The sequence below is a fragment of the Oncorhynchus masou genome, chromosome 30, assembly GCF_036934945.1.
Source record: "Oncorhynchus masou masou isolate Uvic2021 chromosome 30, UVic_Omas_1.1, whole genome shotgun sequence".
Taxonomy (NCBI): domain Eukaryota; kingdom Metazoa; phylum Chordata; class Actinopteri; order Salmoniformes; family Salmonidae; genus Oncorhynchus; species Oncorhynchus masou.
In genome coordinates, this window is record NC_088241.1 from 57,285,890 (window position 1) to 57,304,279 (window position 18,390).

At 44.8% G+C, this 18,390-nt stretch overlaps 1 protein-coding gene across 1 annotated transcript in view; it reads right to left on the reverse strand.

Annotated features, from left to right (window-relative positions):
• Positions 1 to 18,390, reverse strand: part of LOC135522869 (dipeptidyl aminopeptidase-like protein 6) — a 320,112-nt gene that overhangs the window by 299 nt on the left and 301,423 nt on the right. Inside the window, exons 17-25 of the mRNA XM_064949517.1 lie at positions 10,571 to 10,618; positions 8,689 to 8,787; positions 8,454 to 8,523; positions 6,866 to 7,060; positions 5,569 to 5,623; positions 1,463 to 1,562; positions 825 to 883; positions 653 to 725; positions 482 to 555 (exon numbers count right to left, since the gene is read on the reverse strand). Coding sequence (XP_064805589.1) covers positions 482 to 555; positions 653 to 725; positions 825 to 883; positions 1,463 to 1,562; positions 5,569 to 5,623; positions 6,866 to 7,060; positions 8,454 to 8,523; positions 8,689 to 8,787; positions 10,571 to 10,618 — 773 coding nt within the window. The remainder of the gene's footprint in view (positions 1 to 481; positions 556 to 652; positions 726 to 824; positions 884 to 1,462; positions 1,563 to 5,568; positions 5,624 to 6,865; positions 7,061 to 8,453; positions 8,524 to 8,688; positions 8,788 to 10,570; positions 10,619 to 18,390) is intronic.

Genomic DNA, 18,390 nt, shown 5'->3' on the forward strand with positions numbered 1-18,390 from the left:
GAATTACAGATGAGGCTTAGTCAGTCAACACACAGCGGGGCATATAAGGGGACCTATGGGGCAGCGATAAACTAAACACTGACTTCTGAATGCTCCATATCTTAATGGGATTAGATGACCCTGTGAAAGCAAGCATCATAAGAGGGGAATATAATCCCATTAAGTGAGATGGGGGGGAGGGGGCATTGTGTGGTGTAATCCCTCTGCTGGCGTGGGATTACAGAACTCCTCAGCGGTCTGGCGTGGGATTACAGAACTCCTCAGTTGTTTCTCTGTACAACAGCTCCAGCCCAAAAGATACCTCCATAGAAATCGAACAGGACAAATCACTGTGAAGAATTTTGATTTAGCATATGAGCAATGTCTCTGCTTCCCATGACACATTGTCTTGAGAGTTACAGTTAAATTGGTGCACCTTATTGATGGTAGCCATTTTATACATCTAATTTATATGTGTGTAATTCTGGGAAGTAGCCCCCACCTGCAGAGTGTAGTTGGCGTTTTCATTGATCAGCTGGGCGATGAATTTCGCTGTGTGCTGGAAATGCACTTTTTCTGGTGAGAGAAAAGGAAACCAACACATATCATCTTATTGTTAAAAACACAAATTATTTTATTGGGCTAGAAATGTTTGATTTCAAGGTTCTCGTACCATCTGCTGTTGGGTGTACAATCAGAAACTTCTTGTCCAAGAACTGAGATGCCCTGTGTGCTAGATTGGCCATCTGTGGATGAATGCCAACGATATTATTTAACAACCCAATAGAAAAACACAGAGGTCATACATATGGAGTCCAAGTGAAGGCTGAATAAAGAAGGCATACCGCATATGCTCTTGGGTCAGGCTTGGGCTGTCCCAGGTATCTCTCTGAAAACGCTGATGCTGGAAGAGAGGTTGTCAAAAGGAATGAATTCAATAGCTCACACCAAGGGATGTAGTGGTGAAAGCTAGCTCTAACAACACCATATAGCGTGTTATACCTCATATACCTAAATACATCATACACAGCAGAAAAGACTACAGATGATGTCATGAGTAGCTGTTCTTATTTTAAGAACTTCTTAGTGACGAGTATTCATTCATGACAGGTGAGCACTCAAACACATCCAGCACCAGACACTACCTTTCACTCTCTCTAGCAGCTTTTCAGATAGAAACCACAGTCTGACACACACACCTGCTTTAATTCACACTTCCCTCACAAGTCTCTCTTTCTCATACACATGTTGTCACACACACACACACACACACACACACACACACACACACACACACACACACACACACACACACACACACACACACACACACACACACACACACACACACACACACACACACACACACACACATCTCTCTTCCTCTTTTAGGTGAGGTGATGCTGATACCATGGAAGGATGGTGCTGGTGTGATTAACACTGACAGCATCTGTCTGGCACCATAGTGGCACACAAATCTTACCATATAGGTCAAAGTCCGTGATGGGTGAGAGAGCCGCACCACATTTCACCAGGGAATCCTCGGCGCTGAGTAACAGGCTGGTCACGTAGCCTCCATACACCTGACAGACAGGCAGATAGAAACAGAGATCCTCCATCAACATCAAGCTTCTCCACAGGCTACTGTAACGGATGCTTATAGACAGATAACCTTTGGGATTATTTCAAGCTCAGTTTGAAGATTGAGTCTGGAGACCCAAGAGCAGTAGATCATTAGCCTGGTCCCAGATCTGTTTGTGACATCTTCCTATGGTCATTGTCATGCTATACAGCATATTGAGCACAAACAGATCTGGGAACAGGCTAGTAGCTCATGAATAATGCAAAATGTCCCAAGACCATTTCTGCAAGTTGCAGCTTCCTCCATAGTTTAGGTTCCTCATTGTGGATGATTAGTTCAGTATGAAGCTAAGCCTATGTGGACATGCTCTAATACATCAGCTGTCTTTTTCCCAGTAAGACACATGGACTTGGCCAGAGGTAACATAATTATGCTTCCCTCTATGAACATCCTGCAGAGGTGTCAGAATCTACCAACACTACATCTATTTCAGGTGTCAGAATATATCAATACTACATCTATTTCAGGTGTCAGAATCTACCAACACTACATCTATTTCAGAGGTGTCAGAATCTACCAACACTACATATATTTCAGAGGTGTCAGAATCTACCAACACTACATCTATTTCATGTGTCAAAATCTATCAATGCTACATTTGTATTTTTTATTTCACCTTTATTTAATCAGGTAGGCCAGTTGAGAACAAGTTCTCATTTACAACTGCGACCTGGTCAAGATAAAGCAAAGCAGTGCGACAAAAACAACAACACAGAGTTACACAAAAACAAACGTACAGTCAATAACACAATATAAAAATCTATGTACAGTGTGTGCAAATGTAGGAGAGTAGGGAGCTAAAGCAATAAATAGGCCATAGAGGCGAAATAATTACAATGTAGCATTAACAGTGGAGTGATAGATGTGCGGATGATGATGCGTAAGTAGAAATACTTGGGTGCAAAAGAGCAGAGCATAAATAACAATATGGGGATGAGGTAGTTGGGTGTGCTATTCACAGATTGGCTGTGTACAGGTACAGTGATCGGAAAGCTGCTCTGACAGCAGATGCTTAAAGTTAGAGAGGGAGAAATAAGACTCCAGCTTCAGTGATCTTTGCAATTCGTTCCAGTCATTGGCAGCAGAGACTTGGAAGGAAAGGTGGCCAAAGTAAGTGTTGGCTTTGGGGATGACCAGTGAAATATACCTGCTGGAGCGTGTGCAACGGGTGGGTGTTGCTATGGTGACCAGTGAGCTGAGATAAGCAGGGGCTTTACCTAGCAAAGACTTATAGATGACCTGGAGCCAGTGGGTATGGCGACGAATATGTAGTGCGGGCCAGCCAAAGAGGGCATACAGGTCGCAGTGGTGGGTAGTATATGGGGCTTTGGTGACAAAATGGATGGCACTGTGATAGACTACATCCAGTTTGCTGAGTAGAGTGTTGGAGGCTATTTTGTAAATGACATCGCCAAAGTCAAGGATCGGTAGGATAGTAAGTTTTACAAGGGAATGTTTGGCAGCATGAGTGAAGGATGATTTGTTGCGAAATAGGAAGCCGATTCTAGATGTAATTTTGGATTGGAGATGCTTAATGTGAGTCTGGAAGGAGAGTTTACAGTCTAACCAGACACCTGGGTATTTGTAGTTGTCCACATAGTCTAAGTCAGAACCGTCCAGAGTAGTGATGCTATTCGGGAAGGCAGGTGGAGGCAACAATCAGTTGAAGAGCAAGCATTTATTTTTTACTAGCATTTAAAAGCAGTTGGAGGCCACGGAAGGAGTATTGTATGGCATTGAAGCTTGTTTGGAGGTTTGTTAACAAAGTGTCCAAAGAAGGGCCAGATGTATACAGAATGGTGTCGGGCAATCAATTCACATATGGTGTCCAGGGCACAGCTGGGGGCTGAAGGGGTCTATAACAAGTGGCAACGGTGAGAGACTTGTTTCTGGAGAGGTGGATTTTTAAAAATAGAAGCTCAAGTTGTTTGGGCACATACCTGGATAGTATGACAGAACTCTGCAGGCTATCTCTGCAGTAGATTGCAGCTCCGTCCCCTTTGGCAGTTCTATCATGTCGGAAGATGTTATAGTTCGGTATGGACATTTCTGGATTTTTGGTGGCCTTCCTAAACCATGATTCAGACACGGTTAGGACATTAGGGTTGGTGGAGTGTGCTAAAGCAGTGAATAAAACACATTTGGGGAGGAGGCTTCTAATGTTAACATGCATGAAACCAAGGCTTTTACGGTTACAGAAGTCAACAAATGAGAGCGCCTGGGGAATGGGAGTGGTGCTGGGGGCTGCAGGGCCTGAGTTAACCTCTACATCACCATAGGAACAGAGGAGGAGTAGGATTAGGGTACAGCTAAAGGCTATAAGAACTGGTCGTCTAGTGCGTTTGGAACAGAGAGTAAAAGGAGCAGATTTCTGTGCGCGGAAGAATAGACTCAAGGCATAATGTACAGACAAGGGTGTGGTAAGATGTGAGCACGGTGGTGGTAAACCTAGGCATTGAGTAACGATGAGAGAGGTTTTGTCTCTAGAGGCACCAGTTAAGCCAGGTGAGATGTGAGGGGTGGACCAAAAGGGCTATTTAAGGCATATTGGGGGCTCTACAGTGAAATAAGACAATAATCACTAACCAAAACAGCAATAGACAAGGCATATTGACATTAGGGAGAGGCATGTGTAGCCGAGTGATCATAGGGTCCAATGAGTTGCACTAGATGAGTCAGGTAGCTAATTCCTTAGTCACTGCTATGCTAGGTGAGCTGGAGACACAGTGATTCAGACAGCTTACGGGCCAGGGCAAGTAGATGGGCATCTGGTGACGTCACAATGGAAGAGCATGTTGAAATCGCTGTGATGGATCGGCGGGGCTCCGTGTCAGTAGTAAAGCGACCAGGTCAATTGGCAAAAGAGGTATTGTAGCCCAAGAATTGGCTGGTGGACCTCTTTGGCTAGCAGGGCTAGCTAGCTCCAGGCTAACTGGTGCTTGCTTCAGGACAGAGACGTTAGCCAGGGGTGGGCACTCGGATAGCAGCTTGCTAGCTGCGATGATCCGGTATAAAGGTTCAGAGCTTGCGGTAGGAATCCGGAGATGTGGTGGAGAAAAAGCAGTCCGATATGCTCTGGGTTGATATCGCGCTGTGCAGACTGGCAGGAATTGACCGGGTTGGGGCTGGCTGATGTCCAAGTTAATGGTGAAGACCGCTAGCAGTGGCTAACTGACTACTAGCTAGCTTCCGATGAGGGTTCCGGTTCTAGAGTATAAAAATAGTAGATCCGTACCACATTGGGTGAGGCGGGTTGCAGGAGAGTATATTCAGTCCGTAGATGGAAAGTGAGATTAAAATATATACGAAATATTTACGAATAAAAGTATATATACACTGGACAGGACAAGACAAAAACACACGTCCTACTGCTACGTCATCTTGGATTTCGAAAAATGTGTATTTCAGAGGTGTCAAATTCTATGAACACTATCTATGTCAGAGGTGTCAGAATCTATCACTACTACATCTATTTCAGAGGTGTCAGAATCTATCAACACTACATCTATTTCAGAGGTTTCAGAATCTATCAACACTACATCTATTTCAGAGGTGTCAGAATCTATCAACACTACATCTATTTGATCCAAAGGTAACTGATAAACTAGCAGCACACATCTAATATGTCTATTTTAAATTGACTTGCAATACCTAATTCCAGCATTGGAAAAAACACAGGTCAGCATGAACACTGACAGCTTGCACTGAAATTGAAGAGTGCAGCTAGCTAATTTAAAATAACCCTCAATAAATTCCATTGAGAAAGCAGAGATTCAAAGAGCCTCCGTTGTGATTTCTACATTGAAATGCAGGGTGATTAGCACATCAAGTCAGTATGCTGAATGATAATGCACAATACAAGGGGTTCAAGGGAATTCCATCCAATTCAGATACTACTACATTCAACCTATGAACCTCGTAAATTATCAGGAGAAAACGGCTCTTACCTTGCCATAAACTCCAATCCTGGTCTTATCAACATATGGCTCTTTAGATATAATACTGAAATGGAAGAGATTAGATTTGGATTAGTTAATCTCAGAATGAAGACTTCCTGGTCTTGACGACCCCTTTCAAGTGTGTCTTCTCAGTTATTTAGCTAGCTGTCCATGTCATAGCTGGTTAGCTTGCTGGCCATGTCATAGCTCGTTAGCTAGCTGGCCATTTCATAGCTCATTAGCTAGCTGGCCATGTCATAGCTTATTAGCTAGCTGGCCATGTCATAGCTCGTTAGTTAGTTGGCCATGTAATAGCTCGGTAGTTAGCTGGCCATGTAATAGCTCGGTAGTTAGCTGGCCATGTAATAGCTCGGTAGTTAGCTGGCCATGTAATAGACTGCAATACCTAATTAGTTAGCTGGCCATGTAATGAAGCTAACTAATTTAAAATAGTTAGCTGGCCATGTCATAGCTCCGCATTAGTTAGCTGGCCATGTAATAGCTCGGAATTCCATCCAATTCAGTTAGCTGGCCATGTAATAGCTACCTTGCCATAAAGTTAGCTGGCCATGTAATAGATTTGGATTAGTTAATCTCAGAATGAAGTTAGCTGGCCATGTAATAGCTAGCTGGTAGTTAGCTGGCCATGTCATAGCCTAGCTCATTAGTTAGCTGGTCATGTAATAGCTCGGTAGTTAGCTGGCCATGTAATAGCTCGGTAGTTAGCTGGCCATGTAATAGCTCGGTAGTTAGCTGGCCATGTAATAGCTCGGTAGTTAGCTGGCCATGTCATAGCTCGGTAGTTAGCTGGTCATGTAATAGCTCGGTAGTTAGCTGGCCATGTAATAGCTCGGTAGTTAGCTGGCCATGTAATAGCTCGGTAGTTAGCTGGCCATGTAATAGCTCGGTAGTTAGCTGGCCATGTAATAGCTCGGTAGTTAGCTGGCCATGTAATAGCTCGGTAGTTAGCTGGCCATGTAATAGCTCGGTAGTTAGCTGGCCATGTAATAGCTCGGTAGTTAGCTGGCCATGTAATAGCTCGGTAGTTAGCTGGCCATGTAATAGCTCGGTAGTTAGCTGGCCATATGACAGTGTTAGGACAGTCTTGTGAAAGAAGTCTAAGGTTGTGTCCTGATTTTCCACCCTTTTCCCAAAGTGTGCACATGGATTAAATAATGGTGAAAACTCCCTCCAGCCAATTATTACACCATTCCAATGCTTTTAAATCCATGACTGGAAGTGTGCAAGTGCACAGTTTAGTAGAAGGGTGGAGAATCAGGACACAACCAAGGTTGAAGGTACCTACCTGAGGGCCTCCAGCTGGTCCTTCTCCTCAAACACGCCCAGCTTCCTCTGGACGCGGTGCAGCAGGTTGGTCCCCTGGAAGCCACTGCCCCGCCCGTCAAAGCGAACCACCATTGCCCCGAAGCTGCTCACCAGCACCGTGGCCCAGTCTATGTGGAATTGCTCTGACACCATCTGGCCACCGGGGGTGCCATCGCTGGATACGAGAAGGCATGTTTACTCGTTAATCTATGGCTCTATGGCTCTCTCTCTCTCTTATTTAGCAAGACCTAAATATGGTTCAGATTGAATTATGGCGTTAGACACTAAGTTTACAGTATTATTGTGTTATACATTGATTTTTTTTTAGTGCCACTTATTGTCTTTATAGTAGTGCCACTCATTGTCTTTATAGTAGTGCCACTCCATCCAGAGATAAACCAGGGTGAAAAAACTAAAAGTTATAGTCTAGTGTATGTTTCTCCAACCTGCAGGCAAGGGCATGGAGAGATAGTGTGATAGCGGAGGATAGGAGGGTTAATTAAAGGGGGATGGAGACCTCATTTGCAGTGTAATTACCGGTAGTGCGGAGGAGAACGAGTTGCCACTTCTCTGCCTTAGATTAATAGCCCTGATTAAAGCTCAGAGTTGGAGGGTGATTACAGTGGATTTGAAAAGTATTCAGACCCCTTCCCTTTTTCCACATTTTGTTACGCTACAGCCTTATTCTTAGAACTCTAAGCACACAGCCAAGACAACACATGAGATGCTGCAGGACAAATCTCTGAATGTCCTTGAGTGACACAGACAGAGCCCAGACTTGAACCCGATCGAACATCTCTGGGGAGAGCTGAAAATAGCTGTGCAGCGGCGTGCCCTATCCAACCTGACAGAGCTTGAGATGATCTGCAGAGAAGAATGGGTGAAACTCCCCAAATACAGGTGTGTCAAGCTTGTAGCTTCATACCCAAGAAGACACGAGGCTGAAATCGCTGCCAAAGGTGCTTCAACAAAGTACTGAGTAAAGGGACTGAATACTTACCTAAATGTAATATTTGCTTTGTCATTATGGGCTATTGTGTGTAGATTTATGAGGAAAAAATACAATTGAATCATTTTAGGTTAAGGCAGTAACATAACAAAATGTGGGAAAAGTAAAGGGATCTGAATACTTTCTGAATGCACTGTATCTTTCCTGATGAAGCAGCACTTGGTATGGAGGAGCTGAAGGTCTCTGTGTGTCAAGACCTGACAATGGAGATGGATAGCTACATTGTATACAACACCATAGTCGCTAGAGCAGTTGTGTGTGTGTGGGTTGGTTTTTCTATCGTTGTGGGTACCAGAAGTCCTCACAAGGATCGTAAAACAAGGAAATGGCTATTTTAGACATGGGGTTTAGGTTTAGGTTTATAATTAGGGTTAGAATTAAGGTTAGGTGTTAGGTCAAGGGTTAGGGTAAAATACATTTTTGGTCTCTCTCTGTATGTGTGTGTGTGTGTGTGTGTGTGTGTGTGTGTGTGTGTGTGTGTGTGTGTGTGTGTGTGTGTGTGTGTGTGTGTGTGTGTGTGTGTGTGTGTGTGTGTGTGTGTTAGGGTCTGTATACTCACACAAGGAGGAGCAGAGGATAGTGCGATGAGTCCACAAAGCTGGCAGGTTTGAGGATCTGCATCGTTAGTGCTACACAACAAGAGAAAGAGTGATCAGTACGCATGTTGTACACAAGCACTATGGCTTCATTATCTGTTCATCTGAAGAAAACAGACTTTAGCAGATACATTTTCATTATGTAAAATGTGCTGCTGAAATCTCATTCCCTTATTGTTAGAGCGGAACATAGCGTACTGTAATCCTCAATGTTGATCTCCTTGTATTCCACGCGGGGCATCTGCATGGAGTCCAGCCTCATCCTCAGATTCTCATTGGTCTCCAGGTCAAACACCTCTGCAGTGATAAACATCATGGCCTTAGTTTATGGCTAAGGTTGCAATGGCTACCATGGTCTAAGGGCACATACTGTAGGTGTTCAAAGGGCATAGGTGTTGTGGTAGAACGTTGGGCTGGAAGTTGTTATGAAGCAATGCTTACAGCATGTCATAATAGAAGAGAACAGAGGGAAGTTATCAGAATGCAGAGGCATCGCTCTATGTCTCAGTCCCTGAAATCCAATCTCCCTCCCTCCCTCTCCCACCCGCCCTCCCTGTCTCCCTCCCTCTCTCCCACCCTCCTTGTATCCACTGACACACTGTGATAAAGACAGATCAGCAATGTAGGCTGTAAATATAAATTAAGACTTCATAATGGCTGGTACCAAGATCAGGGGCCCTCAAGTTGAGCCTTGACAAGCCTTATCTTGGCATGCTGAGATTGGACTAGTAACAAAAGGAGTGGGTGTTTTGATCAGGGAGAGTGTTCTCTCCTGACTGACTGTGTGTGTGTGTGTGTGTGTGTGTGTGTGTGTGTGTGTGTGTGTGTGTGTGTGTGTGTGTGTGTGTGTGTGTGTGTGTGTGTGTGTGTGTGTGTGTGTGTGTGTGTGTGTGTGTGTGTGTGTGTGTGGGTGCGTGTGGTCTCCACAGAGTACACAACAAACACAGTAATGCAGCATGGTTTTTATCCCCGCCACATCAGCAATTAAATTCTAATTTCACAACTACTTTAATGGTTCCAGTTAGAAAGCAGAGTTCCTGCCAAAAGTAGCTTGTTTAGAATTTTGTTTACTACTATATGCACTAAAATATGACTATAGAGTGCACTTTGTACACATTGCTAGTCCTCCAAGTGTACATGCTGTCTGTAATTAACCGTAAACAAAGACAGGAAACGTCTTTCATTACAGTGGGAAGGTCATGTTGTTATGAGGGCATCCACCCAGTTAGGTAATGTAATCAGTGTCTGCCAACCGACTGGGCTGAGGCTGCAAACAGTGACAGCAGAAAGCAGACTGGCCTTGTTGTGCAGTCAATGGTAAATCTTAGTATGCTGTCCCTGTTTGATGAGGTCACACAGTTGTGGGTGATTATTTTGTGAATCAGGGGTGGAGGGCAGGGCTTTTATTCTGTAAACACAGAGATAGATTTGTTTTCTCTCCATGGTGTTAAAGAGTTATATTTCAGGGGTGATGCTGAATGTTCTACTCATGGAGAGGAGTGGATGTCCTACAGGTGTGTGTGCGCGTTTGTGTGTGCATAGTGATCCTCAAATCCTCTGCATCCTGACATGAATCATCTTCTCCCTGACAGTTACATGGCAAGTCAGCAATCAGAACTGAGTATAATGGAGTTTGTGTGTGTGTGTGTGTGTGTGTGTGTGTGTGTGTGTGTGTGTGTGTGTGTGTGTGTGTGTGTGTGTGTGTGTGTGTGTGTGTGTGTGTGTGTGTGTGTGTGTGTGTGTGTGTGTGTGTGTGTGTGTGTGTGTCAAGAGAAAAAGGCATATTGAAGACAGAGGAGATAAAGATCATACATTGTGTGTCTGGGTGGTCTATTTTTCTATGTGATGTATTCCTCTTATGGCCCATGACCTTCAACTCTGGACCTGAAAGCCAGTTCCACTGCCTTTTTCGTTGTTCTAATCAGGTACTGATTTAAACCTGGGACACTAGGTGGGTGCAATTAATTATGAGGTAAAACAGAAAACCAGCAGGCTCCGGGACTTAGGGTAAGAGTTGAGTACCCCTAACCTATGTTTTCATGCAACAGAATCCAAATAGAATCTTAACTAGAAGACTCACTCTGTCTGTCCTGTGTGCTGTACACTGCTACAAACGGGACATCAGGGCCTGGAGAAAGACCAAAACAGAAACAAATGTGACCAAATAAGACATCAACATCAGACATCGTGCCCATTAGTTTGTGGTGGCACTACTCTGGTTCGTCTCGGTCTTGTCTCGGTTTAATAGTACATCCTGTGGCTCCTTGTCATGTACAGACTTAGGATCTTAATTTGAGCCAGTTTGCTACAGCAAGAAAATAATCCTGCAGCAACCGGAAATGTGAATTATTATGTTGATTATAATTAATTTACATTATTGTAGGGGTTGATACATTGTGTGAAAATTACAAACATCAGAAGTCTTTTTAAACTGCAAATACACTACACATTTTACATTTCCTGCATTGTAGGACAGTTCTCATGCAACAGGGTGATCAAATTAAAATCCTACATCTGTACAACAGTGACTGCATGGTTCAAAATGTGTCCCCACTGTCCATAGTTCTGGGGAAGCAAGAGGATGGGAAAGGGTTATTTAGTTATCCATTTCTAAAAAGACTTGCAAAAAGACTCGTAAGAAAATCAAATCAAATCAAATCATCTGAACTCAATAAATGTTTTCCTTTAGAATCTGTAATTTAAAATTGCACCTTGTCGATAGAAGACTGAGACACAACATAATTGAGCCTCAAAGTTCAGACACAAAATCAAAACATCATTGATCAAAGTCTGAAAGCCTGACGTTGTCTCTAATAATTCTTGCTAAACATGTTTTTCTACAAGCACAACATATCCTTTCCAGACATTGTTGCGATTGTTGGGGAGGCTATTGTTAGCTTATTCAATTAATTTAACACAGCCAAAATAGTTTCTGGAGTGTTCTGGAGCTAGCTTGCAAACAAACAAGCCCCTGTAGAAATATACTCTCTCTGTCTCCTAAACCACATCACTGCACTTGGAGGGGAAACATAATTAAATGATCGATGCACTTAGCAAATTAAGAACATGCTAGAAAGAAACATTTGTGGCTCTGCAAAGTAGGCCAGACAATCTCTCTCAGCTCTGTAATGATATCGCAATCATGTCAAATAAATGAAAGTGGCCAAGAGGCAGGATGGAAGAAGATGGTGCTTACAGACATGGCAGCTCTGCTTCTAGCTCCTATGCAACATTGCAGTATTTTGTTTTTTGGTGGGTTATTTCTTACATTAGCCCAGAATGTAATGTTCAGTCTCTGGATAATAAAGTAGACTAGCTCAGTGTGAGGATCAGGGATTGACTAGCTCAGAGACAGATCAGGGATTCACAGAAACATGGCTCTCTCGGGATATACTGTCCACGTCCATACAGCCAGCTGGGTTCTCAGTACATCTCGCAGACAGGAATAAAGAACTCTCCGGGAAGATGAAAGGCGTGGGTGTATGTTTCATGACTAACTACTCATGGTGTGATTGTGATAACATACAGAAACTCAAGTCCTTTTGTTCACCCGACCTAGAAAACCTCACAATCAAATACCGACCATATTACCTCCCAAGATAATTCTTTTTGGTTATATTCACAGTCATAAATATTCCCCTCAAGCCAATACCCCGAGGTTCCTCAAAGAACTACACTGGACTTTATGCAAACTGGAAACCACATGTCCTGAGGCCGTATTCATTGTAACTGGGGATTTTAAAGCAAATTTGAGGAAAATGCTACTGAAGTTCTACTAACACATTGACTGTAGTACTCGTTCTGGAAAAACACTGGATCACTGCTACTCAACTTTTCGAAAGGCCTATAAGGCCCTGCCCTCTGCAAATCTGATCACGACTCCGTTTTGCTCCTCCCTTCCTATATGCAGAAACTCAAACAGGAAGTACCCTTGCTATGGTCTAGTCAACGCTGGTCTGGCCAATCGGAATCCATGCTTCAAGATTGTTTTGATCACGCGGACTGGGATATGTTCCGTGTAGCCTCTGAGAATAACATCAATGAATACGGTGACTGAGTTTATCAGGAAGTGTATAGATGCTATTTTCATACATATACAGTGGGGCAAAAAAGTATTTAGTCAGCCACCAATTGCGCAAGTTCTCCCACTTAAAAAGATGAGAGAGGCCTGTAATTTTCATCATAGGTACACTTCAACTATGACAGACAAAATGAGAAAAAAAAATCCAGAAAATCACATTGTAGGATTTTTTATGAATTTATTTGCAAATTATGGTGGAAAATAAGTATTTGGTCAATAATAAAAGTTTCTCAATACTTTGTTATATACCCTTTGTTGGCAATGACAGAGCTCAAACGTTTTCTGTAAGTCTTCACAAAGTTTTCACACACTGTTTCTGGTATTTTGGCCCATTCCTCCATGCAGATCTCCTCTAGAGCAGTGATGTTTTTGGTCTCTCTGTCCGAAGCGGTGTACACGTTCAAGTTGGATTTTGTCGATAACTTCGCGTGGGATCTGAAGCGCTGTAAGGAGGAACTCTCTAACTACAGATTCAGGAACTTCCCCTTCTTTCTCCTGGATACCTGTAAGTACCAGATTCTCTCTCATTGACCTAGTTTGTACGTCCAGTAAGGCTTCTCTCAGAACGGTGTTCTCCTTTTTAAGTTAATTCACTTTGGTTTCAATCTTATTGACTGTCCCTTTTAGCTTGTTTGTTTACTTCTCCAATGTCCCAGCTTTTTCATCACTCATCTTGAGGCTCGCCTTCAACTCTTTTATATCCTTACTAACTAATTCAAGTATACCCAGTTTGTCATTTATTGATTTTAACAGATCAGTTTCGACCTTTACCATTCCCGGTGGTGAAAGAATTAAATCGTCTGTGTCAGTAGAAGAGTCACATTTTCATTTTGGAATCGGTTCCCTTGTCTTACTCTCCGTCATGTTTGGGTGTTGCTTGTTTTCGTAATATTTGTCGATAAATGTCTCTAGTCTTAAGATTTGTTTCATGTTATTATCCAGATTAAAGGTTATCACCCACCAGCTTGTGTAGTGCTAATATTTTAGTCTAACTTGCCGATATTGAATATTACGTTTTATCTTTAGGTGCTCTACATAACTTTGTTCAGTTCGCCATTACTTCTCCGCCAGCCTTCCAGGCATCTGCCTTTCTTTCTGAGGAGGCTGTAGACCCAGACCAGCTCCCCAGCCACAAAGTGCCTTCTCTGGGTGTGCACATCATAGTTCCTCTTCTGCCTCACACCTGCATTCACCATTCACCTGCTCTCTGGTGAAAGTGTGGGCTGTCTCCAGGCGTACCTGGAGTCTCCGGGTATACTCCGGCCCCGGGGGAACAGGAGGGCTATCCAGTGGCCGACTAAATGCCATCTCTGCAGGGGTGTGGAATTCTCTCCCCAGTATGAGGAGGACAGGCGTGCAGGAGGTGGAGTCTTGGACAGCGGAGTGGTGCCTGTCCCAGTCGCGCTGGTGTTTGGCAGAGACTATGGCCAGCTGCTGTCCAAGCGTTTTGTGGAAGCGTTTCACAAGGCCATCACTTTGAGGATGGAGAGGAGTAGTGCGGGTGTTGTGCAGACCCAGCCTCTCACACATGGTGGCAAACACACAGGACTTAAAGTTTCTGCCTTGGTCTCTGTTGTTGGACTCTGCAGCTCCAAACCTGCTGAACATCTCCGCTGTCAGGGCATCGACAATGGTCTCTGCCTCCTGGTCAGGTAGAGCATAAGCCTCGGGTCATTTTGTGAAATAGTCCATGGCCATGAGCACTCAGCGTTTTCCACTGTATGTGGTGGGGAACGCCCCAACTACATCCACTCCCACCCTCTCCATGGGAGCCCCAACTGGGAACTGTTGGAGCTGAGCATGAGAGCGGCCTGGAGGGCCCTTTCTCGCTGTGCAGCTGTCACAGCGGCAGAAATAATCCTCCACATCCCTCTTGTGCTGCCCCCAGTAAAATCCCTGATGGAGGCGTCGGAGTGTTTTTGTGACCCCAAAGTATCCAGTCCCCATGAGTGCTCTGGGGCACAGCCTCCCGCAATGCTTTTGGGACCACCACCTGCCACCTCTCCTCTCCCGTAGCTGACTCCTTCCAAGCCCACTGTAGCACGCCATCAGCCAGCCGCAGTCTCTCAAACTTTGACCACAACCTTTGGTCATGAGTGCGAACGCTGCCACCTCTTCCCACAGTGGCCTCAGCTGCGTCTCTACCCACTGTAGCACCGGCTGTAGGTCTGTGTCCCGTCCCTGCTGCTGCCACGTCGACAGTCTGCAGCTCACAGCAGACATGCCCGCTCGCCCGAAACACTGTGGCACAGACCCCTCCTCTGCACACAGCTCTCTCTCAAGTCCCTCTCTCTGACGAGAGAGCTCAGGGGGGCGAACAAGGTGGCCTCAATCAGTGCACGTTTGAGGGTGTTAAAGGCACCCTCCACTGTCCAAGTGAAGGCCTTGTCCTTCGGCAGCAGGCGGTTCAGGGGAGCAGCAACACTTGAGAAGCCCCGTACAAACCTCCTATAGTACGAGGCCAGGCCCAGGAAGATCTTCAGCTGATGCTGGTCGGTGGGGGTGTACCAGTCTCAGACAGCCTCCACCTTGTCCTCCATGGTGCTGATACCCTCCTTCCCCACTTGGTGGCACAAGAAGGACACCTCTCTTCTCATGCAGTGGCACTTCTCGGGGTGGAGTTTCAGGCCTGCGGCAGCCACCCTCTCCGGCACAATCTGTAGCGGTCCCAGGGCTGATTGGAAGGAGCAGCCATGGGCCAGGATGTCATCGAGGTATACCAGACACTGCTGTCAGGGGAGTAGCTGGAGCGTTGCACAGGCCGAAGCACAGGACCTTGAACTGCCAGTGTCCTCTTAGTGGAGAATGCAGTTTTGGCTTTGGCCTCTGGGGAGAGGGCCTCCTGCCAGTAGCCACTGTGGAGGTCTAGTGAGGGGAACCAGGAGGACCCCCTAACCAGGTCCAGCGACTCATCGATACAAGGTATGGGGTATGAGTCCTTCCTGGTTACCTCATTCAGCCACCTGTAGTCCACACAGAACCTCAGCTTGCCCCACTTCTTAGGAACCATGACAAGTGGCATCACCCAGGGGCTGTATAGTCGGACAGGGCCACAGTGTCTCCCAACCCCTCCTGTCTCAGCCTCCAGTAATTATGCTGCAACAGTTTATTTTTATTTATTTATTTGACCTCTATTTAACCAGTTAGGCAAGTTAAGAACAAGTTCTCATTTACAACTGCGACGTGGCCAAGATAAAGCAAAGCAGTGCGACACAAACAACACAGAGTTACACATGAGATAAACAAACGTACAGTCAATAACACAATAGAAAAATCTATGTACAGTGTGTGCAAATGTAGTAAGATTAGGGAGGTAAGGCAATAAATAGGCCATAGTGACGAAATAATTAAAATTTGGCAAGTAACACTAGAGTGATAGATGTGCAGAAGATGAATGTGCAAGTAGAGATACTGGGGTGCAAAGGAGCAAACAAATAAATAACAAAATGGGGATGAGGTAGTTGGGTGGGCTATTTACATATGGGCTGTGTACAGGTGCAATGCGTGGTAAGCTGCTCTGACAGCTGATGCTTAAAGTTAGTGAGGGAGATATAAGACTATAGTGATTTTTACAATTCGTTCCAGTCATTGGCAGCAGAGAATTGGAAGGAAAGGTGGCCAAAGGAGGAGTTGGCTTTGGGGATGACCAGTGAGATATACCTGCTGGAACACATGCTACGGGTGGGTGCTGCTATGGTGACCAGTGAGCTGAGATAAGGCGGGGCTTTACCGAGCAAAGACTTATAGATGACCTGGGACAGTGGGTTTGGCGACGAATATGAAGCGAGGGCCAGCCAACGAGAGCATACAGGTCGCAGTGGTGGGTAGTATATTGGGCCTTGTTGACAAAACAGATGGCACTGTGATATACTACATCCAATTTCCTGAGTAGAGTGTTGAACTATTTTGTAAATGACATCGCCGAAGTCAAAGATGGGTAGGACAGTCAGTTTTACAAGGGTATGTACGGCAGTGTGAGTGAAGGGTGCTTTGTTTGCGAAAAAGGAAGCAGATTCTAGATTAAACTTTGCATTCGAGATGCTTAATGTGAGTCAGGAAGGAGAGTTTACAGTCTAACCAGACACCTAGGTATTTGTAGTTGTCCACACATTCTGTCAGAACTGTCCAGAGTAGTGATGCAAGAAGGGAGGGCGGGTGTGGGCAGCGATCAGTTGAAGAGCATGCATTTAGTTTTACTTGCAATTAAGAGCAGTTGGAGGCCACGGAAGGAGTGTTGTATGGCATTGAAGCTCGTCTGGAGGTTTGTTAACACAGTGTCCAATGAAGGGCCAAAAGTATACAGAATGGTGTCGTCTGTGTGGAGGTGGATCAGAGAATCCCCAGCAGCAAGAGCGACATCATTGATATATACAGAGAAAAGAGTCAGCCCGAGAATTGAACCGTTTGGCATCCCCATAGAGACTACCAGAGGTCCGGTCAACAGGCCCTCCGATTTTACACACTGAACTCTATCTGAGAAGTAGTTGGTGAACCAGGCGAGGCAGTCATTTGAGTCTGCCAATAAGAATGCGGTGATTGACAAAGTCGAAGGCCTTGGCCAGGTTGATGACAATGGCTGCACAATATTGTCTTTTATCGATGGTGGTTGTGATATCGTTTAGGACCTTGAGCATAGCTGAGGTGCACCCATGACCAGCTCGGAAACCAGATTGCATAGAGGAGAAGGTACGGTGGGATTTGAAATGGTCGGTGATCTGTTTGTTAACTTGGTTTTCGAAGACTTTAGAAAGGCAGGGCAGGATAGATATAGGTCTGTAACAGTTTGGGTCGAGTGTCTCCCGCTTTGAAGAGGGGGATGACAGTGGCAGCTTTCCAATCCTTAGGGATCTCAGACGATACGAAAGAGAGGTTGAACAGGCTAGTAATAGGGGTTGCAACAATTGCTGCGGATAATTTTAGAAAGAGTCCAGATTGTCTAGCCCAGCTGATTTGTTGGGGTCCAGATCTTGCAGCTCTTTTAGAACATGAGCTATCTGAATATGGGTTCGACCGGGGTAGGGGTAGCCAGGTGGAAAGCATGGCCAGCCTTAGAAAAATGAAATTCTCGATTACCGTAGATTTATCTGTGGTGACAGTGTTTCCTAGCCTCAGTGCAGTGGGGAGCTGGGAGGAGGTGCTCTTATTCTCCATGAACTTAATAACAGTGTCACAAAACTTTTGGAGTTTGTACTACAGCATGCACATTTCTGTTTGAAAAAGCTAGCCTTTGCTTTCCTAACTACCCCTGTATATTGGTTCCTGACTTCCCTGAAAAGTTGCATATCGCGGGGGCTATTTGATGCTAATGCAGTACGCCACAGGATATTTTTGTGCTGGTCAAGGGCAGTCAAGTCTGGAGTGAACCAAGGGCTACAGTTGAAGTTGGAAGTTTACATACACCTTAGCCAAATACATGTAAACTCTGTTTTTCACAATTCTTGACATTTAATCCTAGTAAAAATTAGGTCAGTTAGGATCACCACTTTATTTTAAGAATGTGAAATGTCAGAATAATAGTAGAGAGTGTTATTTATTTCAGCTTTTATTTATTTCATCACATTCTCAGTGGGTCTGAAGTTTACATACACTTAATTAGTATTTGGTAGCATTGCCTTTAAATTGTTTAACTTGGGTCAAACGTTTCGGGTAGCCTTCCACAAGCTTCCCACAATAAGTTGGGTGAATTTTGGCCCATTCCTCCTGACAGAGCTGGTGTAACTGAGTCAGGTTTGTAGGCCTCCTTGCTCGCACACGCTTCTTCAGTTCTGCCCACAAATGTTCTATAGGATTGAGGTCAGTGCTTCGTGATGGCCACTCCA